The following is an 8,707-nucleotide window of genomic DNA, read 5'->3' as shown; positions in this document are numbered from 1 at the left end:
CAGTAATTATTTAAATTACCTGAGTGACCACTCTCCATTTCCATCGATGAAAAATTAATAGCTGAGTTTGTTGTGGCATCTAATAGTGGTTTCTGGATTGCCAGCGTTGAGCCGGCGGCCGAAGTCCCCTCCGAACACGTTGAAAATCCTTAAAACCATTTTCGAATTCAATAAAACAAGAGCGGCAATCACAATCATCAAAATGCGGACTAGCTCTCGGCAAATCATCCTTAAAATGACGTTGGTTATTGAAACCGTCATTCCAATGGCTTCGTCGACGGTCAGTTACCCAATTTTTTCTTTGAAATGAACGGCTGAATGGATAGCTGTATGTGTGTGCATGATCATTTCTCGGTTCCTGTCGATTTTGCTGCCGATTTCTTTGTTGCTGCTGTTTTTGTTGTTGTTGCCTTTGTTGATGTGGTTGCTGTTGTTTTTTGGGAGATGTGTAGGTACTTGCATCTCTTATATCATTTGCACCAATATCAGCACCTGTACCTGCATCGCTCCCTTTTCCGTCACTTTGCTGTTGATTTTGTTCTTGTTGTTGCTGTTTTCTTATCTTCTTTTTTTTATTTTTCATTGCGCGACGACCCTCAGTCTGACACATTGAATCGACCAATTTTTTGTTTTTTGTGTCTACATATGTTTTAGGCTCTGGTTGACATTTGTTGAAATCAGCAAGCAATTGTTTTTTCAGATCTTCAAATTTATTGGTCACGATTTGTTCGATGTTTGTTTTTTTTTCGTTGTCAAATTGCTTCCGAGACCAGCATGTAAAACATGTAACTGCGAAAGGCGATTCAGCACTGAAGAGTTTTTTGAATTCATCTTCAACACGTTTGTCGCCAACATATGAAAATGCATTTTTAGCTGGATCCGTCAATTGTAGAAGTCCAAATTTTATCAAGAAACTCCTCACAACATCATCCCATAATCTCATGCATGCCACATATATCTTTTTTTCACAAATCATGCAGTTCAAATGCAGACCAGAATAGCGCAATCCGTCACAACCATTTTCAACACAGCAATGCAATTTACTCATGTTGTACCGTCAATTACACTAACAACAATGATGAGACACTTTTTCGTTCGTTTTCTTCCTCTTCTTTTCTTTAATTTACTTCAAATCACTTAAACTTGATGTTTTTCTTGTACACAATTCAATAATAATTCTTTCAATAATTTTTCCTGTTTTTTTTAATGTGATTTCGATTAAAATTAAGCAAAATTAAAGTATCCAAATAGAGAGCGAAGAAAAAAAAAAAAAATTGTTCATTATAATTCATTATCTTCCAAATATTAAAAAAAACTTTTTCAACGCTATGAAGTGTATTTTTTCAATTGGTTTAATAAATGCAAAAACAATTTTGATAAAAATAACAGAAAGAAAACAGAAAAAATTAAAATAAATTTCGAAATGGTGAATGTTAAAACGAAATGGAAAAAATTATGTATGGATAGGTATTATGACAATTCATTGGTATTCATTCATTCTCTATTGTGTCTACCCCTAGAAGAGGGGCAACGCAATATAAATAAAGAGGCTTACGTACGCAAGCTGACTTTTCCGCATGGAACCGAAATTTTGGGAATAAACAGAAATGATGGTCTATGTATGGTTGCAGTAACTTGTGAATAATATTTTCTTATCAAAATAAATAATCATACTAAGTCTAAAGAAATTTCAATCCAAAAAATAGCCTGTTCTAAGTTTCACATCATTACAGTACCACAAAGTCAAGTCTTTCATACAAAAATGAATTTTTTTTTCGATTTTTGTATGAAAAGTCTGTGAAAAATTGATTGCATCTTAAAACTAACATCAGATTCGGGTTTCTCGTGCCAAAAAACCCCCACTACACAGTCTTTCAGCGTTCAAATTGAAAGAATATCATTTTAAGGCATTTTTCTCATAAGTGCCTCTTCACAGTCTAAGTTTTACATCGATCAATCAATGTCGTTGAAAATTTGACCAGATCTTTTCCTCGTAACGCCCAATCATCCCGTAAAGTCAGATTTTGAATTTCATGTCTGAGTACGAAACCATCGTGTCACCAAAATGGTTGAAAAATGATCAAAAAAGTAAAATGTATGGATTGTGTCCATTCGGACCCAAAAAAATTACACCGGTCAACAGATATTGCTCAAAAACTAATCAGCACGTCTCCTAGTAGTCCCAAATCATCCTGCAAAGTCAGAATTTGAATTGAGTTTTTGGAAAAAGATTTATCGACACAGGACACATCACACACAGCGACGCACATTAATATGCCCCAAAATCATCTCCAATCGTGTTTTCTACATTAAATATGCATAGAAAACATGTTTTGGGATGACTTTAATTTTTTGGCCTAATACAATACCTTCCCTACACTAGGTGTGCGGAATTCCCTACACTAGGTGTGCGGAAAAGTAAAATTGTTTGTGTATTTGATTGCAAGCGTCACTGAAAATTTATATCAGATCATTTTCAGATCTGATGTGCAGTATTACGTCACAGTGAGAACTTCCAAAGAAGTGTTTTTCACTTATAATAATATATTATAATAAAATTTCTATTTTTTCTAGATTGGTGATAGGCCACAGCCAATTTCGATCTCAGTTGACGAATTGGTACCATTAGTAAAGAAGCAAGGAAAATTGAAAGTAAAGAATGGCCTTACAGTCGTAGATAAAAACTGTAAATGTTCAACATTTATTATTATGTTTTCAATATTGAATAATATAATAATAATAAGAATTTAACTATTTCTAATAGCACGTCCAGCTCAAGTTTTCTGTTATTTAACCAGTTGGTCATCTAAGCGTCCTGGGATTGGTAAATTCGAACCCAAAAATATCGATGCTTCACTATGTACACATATTGTATATGCATTTGCCACTTTGAAGGATCATATATTAACTGAAGCAAATGACGAGGATCCGGAGAATTATGATAAATTGATCGAATTAAGGGAAAAAAATCCAGATTTGCAGGTTGTTTATCCTTATATTAATTTTATTTTCATTATTGTAGATTTAAACATTTTCATTTATAGATTTTATTAGCAATAGGTGGTTGGGCATTTGGTTCAACTCCATTCAAAGAACTCACATCGAACGTTTATCGAATGAATCAATTTGTGTATGAAGCAATCGAATTTTTGCGTGAATACAAGTTCAATGGCTTAGATGTCGATTGGGAGTATCCGCGAGGCTCAGATGATAAGGTTGCTTACGTGAACTTATTGCGTGAATTACGTATTGCATTTGAAGGTGAAGCAAAATCATCAAATTTACCTCGACTTTTATTAACTGCAGCAGTACCAGCATCATTTGAAGCGATTGCTGCTGGTTATGATGTCCCTGAAATTTCTAAATATTTGGATTTTATAAATGTTATGACCTATGATTTTCATGGACAATGGGAAAGACAAGTTGGGCACAATTCACCTTTACTTGCATTAGAGTCCGCAACAGGTTATCAAAAAAAACTTACAGTCGATTTTAGTGCTCGAGAATGGTTGAGACAAGGAGCTCCCGCCGAAAAATTACTCATTGGCATGCCTACATATGGACGTTCCTTCACGTTAGTGAATAACACCCAGTTTGATATCGGTGCAGCTGCTTCTGGTGGTGGTCAAGCCGGAAAATTCACTAATGAAGCTGGGTTTATGAGTTATTACGAAATATGTTCTTTTTTATCTCAACCAAACACAACACTTGTTTGGGATTCAGAACAGCAGGTACCTTTTGCTTACCGCGATGACCAATGGATAGGGTTTGATGACGAGCGATCACTTAAAACCAAGGTACCTATTTTCATGTTAAAATACAATAAATGTTAATAACTATGATATTTGTTATAAAAAGATGAGTTGGTTGAAAGAAAATGGATTCGGAGGAATAATGGTGTGGTCTATCGACATGGATGACTTTTCGGGAAAGTGTGGCAATGGCAAATATCCTTTATTAAAAGCTCTTAATGAAGAAATCAAATCTTACAAAGTGAATTTGCAGTATGATGGTCCTTACGAAACACACGGACCACGAGGAGCGTACACTACACAGAATCGTGAGTAAAAAAAAACACATATGTGTCGTAATATTCATTCTCAATCATTTTTCAGCAAATGAAGTAACATGTGAAGAAGAAGACGGTCATATTAGCTATCATCCGGATAAAGCAGATTGTACGCATTACTATATGTGTGAAGGAGAACGCAAACACCACATGCCATGTCCAGCAAACTTAGTATTTAATCCATCTCAATCAGTATGTGATTGGGAATTGAACGTTCCTGAATGTTCAAATCAAGCTGGCGCAACGAATTGAAAGTTAAAAATCGAAAATTAGACTTATTTTGATTGTACAGTGAATCTAATATTTTTGGTAGACAAAATTTTGCATGACACACTCCACTCACACGCCATTCGTATATGAATCCTATGTTAGTGGAGAGTTTCTCTGTTTACTTTGCTTGTTATTTTGTCTATCAAAAAAATTAGATTCACTGTATACCTACAAAAATTTACGACTTTTTTTCTGAGTATTCAATTTCTTGTATCTAATTAACGGAAAGCACTATGAAAGCTACAGAATAACATAAATTTAGACATCAACTAAAAAATGTTTTTTTTTTTTACTTCAATTTTTACAAAATAATGTTTTCAAAATCTTATTTGCGATGGTTTAATAACATTTTTCCAGCGAAATTATGCATTCTTTTAGCTAGTGATGTCTGTTACACATTTCTATTTTGGAAGTCATCGATGTGATTGATATACAAATTTAAAGTTAAATTATCAGCTAAAAACAGTTTATATTAAATGTATATTTTCTAATAAAAATTGTCCGTTACCAGCACAGTGTGTGGTCACAGTTTTGTTAAAATTCATTGTATTTATTCATAACCAACTATTTTTGATTTAAATTAATGGATATCAGAAGTGTATGTCTTGATTTTAGGTTTTGCCATTCGATAGGGTTTTTTATTCTATCACAGCGGACGAAATTGAAAAATCGAATTCGCTATATATACAAGAAATATACGAAACTCAGACTTAGAAGACCTTTGGTCTCGATTGATGTATGGTTGGAAAGGCCTTGGGCCATAGATCAAGAAAAAATACCAAAGTTCGGAAATCGGTCCACCTGTCTTCAAAATACAGTCCTTTCAAGAAAAGGGTCAAAATTCAATTCTACGGCCATAGATGGCACTATATGAGGTCATTGATCTCTAAAACATCGATATTTTGATTCTAGAGCTCAATACCTTTCCAACGACACCCTAACCGTCAAAATCGATCAATCCATTCGAAAAATTCCGCATTTTAAAAATTTCATATGATTTTCCTATAAAAGTCATTTATATGTGTGTCTGTGTGTGCACTTTTTTTGCGTACCTTTCTGAAACTTTCTGTGATTAAAGTACAAAAAAAACTAAGACTTTTTTGTTCCGCCACTTTTCGATTTAGCCGCCATATTGACCGTAACCGGCCTCCAAAAGTCATAACGGCTATTACCTCGAAAACCAGAATTCTTGTTTTCAAGATATCGCCTTCGATAGTGCAAAAATTGACCTTCTGGCCGGAAACATAACGGACATTTTCTCGGAAATGGTTCAATATTTTTTTTTTGAAAATTTCACTGATTTTAAGACTTAGTCCAAGCTATAAAATACCTTATAGATCATATCCAGGATAAAGAGTCTTACGGGAGTAAGACGAACTTTTCCGCACGGTGGTAGTTGCGTATTTTATTAAGAAAGTTCAAAATAACATTTGTTCGATTTTTCAAGCCATTCAAGCGGCGTAAAGTTCGAGACCAAAAAAATATGTTCCAACTTTGGCAACAAAATATTCTTCAATTTAATAGCAGAAGTAGTCGCAAAAGATTTTTCACACTTTCATGATGAACTCATTTGTACGACATTTGAAAATTCTATTTTCTAACAAAACACTATAAAAAATATGTCTGACGTTAATTTTGCCATAAAAATTATTTGAACGCTCTAGAATAAAAACAACTTATTGTTTACTCTTTTTTTTCTCAATTCTCGAACACCACAAAATGGTCTATATCATGTGATGTGATCAGAACATAAAAATGTGTCATCTTTGTCACCAAAATCGTTGTCCAATGCTATCTCGCTCCTCCTTGTATGTATGAATGTTTACAACGGACATTCTATTCACACACAACTGCGCAATAAAAATTGCTGATACAATCCATTTGAACCGTTGAGAAACATAGATACCTTCAGTAAAGCTAACCATAAAACTGCAACATGTCCATACATTTTTTGTATGGACATGTTGCAGTTTTATGGTTAACTTTACTGAAGGTATCTATGTTTCTCAACGGTTCATTTGATTGTTTATGAAATTTGAGAATAAAAAGTTTTTTTTTTTTCACTTTTTGTGTGTTCTATACCGAGCCTTCGAGAGTGTGAAATATTTATATCGTTAAACTGCGTCGCATATCAAAGCGAAACAAAATTCTGTTACTAAAACAAGGCAGAACAGTAGCTAGTTATCAGCACAAAATGAAATTTACACATTTTGTATAATAAAAAGTCAATGTTCTTTATTCCTATGGTAAGGAAATATTGTCTCGCTTTGATATGCAATCGTTTTGAGTCGCGTTTCGATATGCGAGTAAACAATAAGTTGTTTTTATTTTAGAGCGTTCATTTCTGAAAGACGAAAGTCACAAAAAATTTGGATTTTTGTATGGGAGCCATGTCTGTATTTTACCTAATGGCGTTGAACTTTGCACAGGTTATTCTTTTCACAAAAAAATAACATTCGGAGGGTTTGGAGAAATTTCAACCAAAATTAAGGGTTCCTCCCATACAAAATATATAAAAATTTTGTATGGGAGGTACCCATAATTTTAATTGAAATATCTTCAAACTTTTAGAATGTTATTTTTTTGTGTAAAAAATAGTCTATGCAAAGTTTCGCGTCATTAAGGTAGCATACAGGCATGGCTGTATGGCAATTTAATTTTTTGTGATTTTTTCAAGGAAACTGTATCAAAAATTGATTGTATCTCAAAACTAACCTCGTGCCAAAAAAAACCCCACTACATATTTTTGAGGGTTTAAGTCTACATTAAGTATGACTTCTGGACGAAAATTGGACTCTTTTTCATAGGTATCACTCCAGGCATGAATTTTTTTCCATCAACTAAAGTCGCTCAAAATCTAATGATTTCTATTCCTCGCGACCCCCAATCATCATGTAAAGTCAGATTTTGAATTAAGATTCTAAGATGAGCGCAATCTTGTTAACAAATTTTGCGTACGACGTACAACGTACGACGTACAGATTAACAAAAACCATGCTCAAAACGGCCTGATTCGAATTCTCTGACCTCAGAAACGTCCAGAAAACATGTTTCTGAAGTTTTCAAAATTTTGACCGATTACAATACTTTCCACCTTACACTATGTGTGCGGAAAAGTAAAAATTCTTGGTTTCAGGATATGGCCTTCGATAGTGAAAATGTGGCCAAAAAATAATCCAAAAATAACCTAAAAATCCATATTTTCATTGTATTTGAAAATGATTCAATTTCATGTGTCTTGAATCTTTAACATGGAAAATAGCGCTTGCAAAACTATTGATATCAAAAAAAAAAAAAACCTCTATCTAGGTGAAGAACGAGTGACGAAACCTAATTTTGAAACACAAAATTTCTGATATAGATTTTGTGACGAAAATAGTTGGAAGATATATTTTCTGTGTACTGTGAATATAAACTTAATATATATTTGTAAATTCGGAACGTTGCTTCATTACGTCAGTATGAACTCAAAGTAAAAAGGGAGGAATTTCTGCAACGTTTTGAATATACAAATGTATATTAAGTTTATATTCACAGTATTCACAGTACACAGAAAAAATATCTACCAACTATCTTCGTCACAAAATTGATATCAGAATTTTTGTGTTTCAAATTTAGGTTTCGTCACTCGTTCTTCACCTCGATAGAGGTTTTTTATTTGATTTTAAATACGGGTGAATATTTTCCCTAATTTGTATTAACTTGAAAGATGGAATTAAAGTTTTTTCCTACTAAAACATTTTTTTAAATACTTCGTTTAAAGCAATACTACCACACTCGTGTACACTTGGTACATCTCCGCTGCTTAGGCGAATATCGCTATATTTCAACGTGAATAATCACCCAGTACAAATCCGTCGAACAAGTCGACGACAGCGATTTGACAGGTGGGCCACGCGAGAAACTGATCAATCCCTATTAACAAAACTACACTTGACAGTTATTGTATTGAATTTTGTACGGGATTTATTTATTATATACATATAAAAAAAACAATGTGAAATGTAAATAAAAAAGATAAAAAATTAATGTCGTGACGAATTATGTGAAAAAATAAATATTATATTTCAATTACTCAGCGGAAACAATGCTTGAATACGCGTATACCGCTGCACAGAGGTACCAATATATACAAACACATAAAGGTCGACCCGCTAAAAAAAAAACATTTCTAGTTTTTACACCTAATGACGGCTCATTATTTTTGTTTTTATTTTATTAATAAAACTAAATTAAAATTAAAAAATGTAAGTTTTTTTACGAATGCGATTGCGTGGTATTATTGCTCTGCTGTGCAGCAGCAGCAGGAACATATGGAGGTTAGGTGTCCTCCTGAGTCAATTTTATTGTATTATTTTTTTGTAGTTC

At 33.4% G+C, this 8,707-nt stretch overlaps 1 protein-coding gene across 1 annotated transcript; it reads left to right on the top strand.

The window, feature by feature from the left end:
* The first annotated feature begins 235 nt into the window (after positions 1 to 235).
* LOC116350262 (chitinase-like protein 3) lies at positions 236 to 4,879 on the top strand. Its single transcript, XM_031782009.1, has 6 exons — positions 236 to 280; positions 2,575 to 2,686; positions 2,765 to 2,982; positions 3,045 to 3,797; positions 3,859 to 4,060; positions 4,116 to 4,879. The coding sequence occupies exons 1-6, from the start codon at positions 236 to 238 to the stop codon at positions 4,319 to 4,321; spliced, it is 1,536 nt and encodes a 511-aa protein (XP_031637869.1). The 3' UTR covers positions 4,322 to 4,879.
* Positions 4,880 to 8,707: the final 3,828 nt, after the last annotated feature.

The sequence above is a fragment of the Contarinia nasturtii genome, unplaced genomic scaffold (genome assembly GCF_009176525.2).
Source record: "Contarinia nasturtii isolate CC-2019 unplaced genomic scaffold, AAFC_CNas_1.1 Cnas_scaffold_3995, whole genome shotgun sequence".
Taxonomy (NCBI): domain Eukaryota; kingdom Metazoa; phylum Arthropoda; class Insecta; order Diptera; family Cecidomyiidae; genus Contarinia; species Contarinia nasturtii.
This window is presented reverse-complemented; position numbering and strand designations above follow the sequence as displayed.

What these genes read in the sequence shown, in the direction of transcription:
- LOC116350262 (XM_031782009.1), top strand. Translation starts at nt 236, where the DNA reads ATGACGTTGGTTATTGAAACCGTCATTCCAATGGCTTCGTCGACG. An exon ending in AAAAAAATCCAGATTTGCAG is followed by an intron (nt 2,983 to 3,044) that starts GTTGTTTATCCT and finishes TTTCATTTATAG; the next exon opens with ATTTTATTAGCAATAGGTGG. An exon ending in AGCGATCACTTAAAACCAAG is followed by an intron (nt 3,798 to 3,858) that starts GTACCTATTTTC and finishes TGTTATAAAAAG; the next exon opens with ATGAGTTGGTTGAAAGAAAA.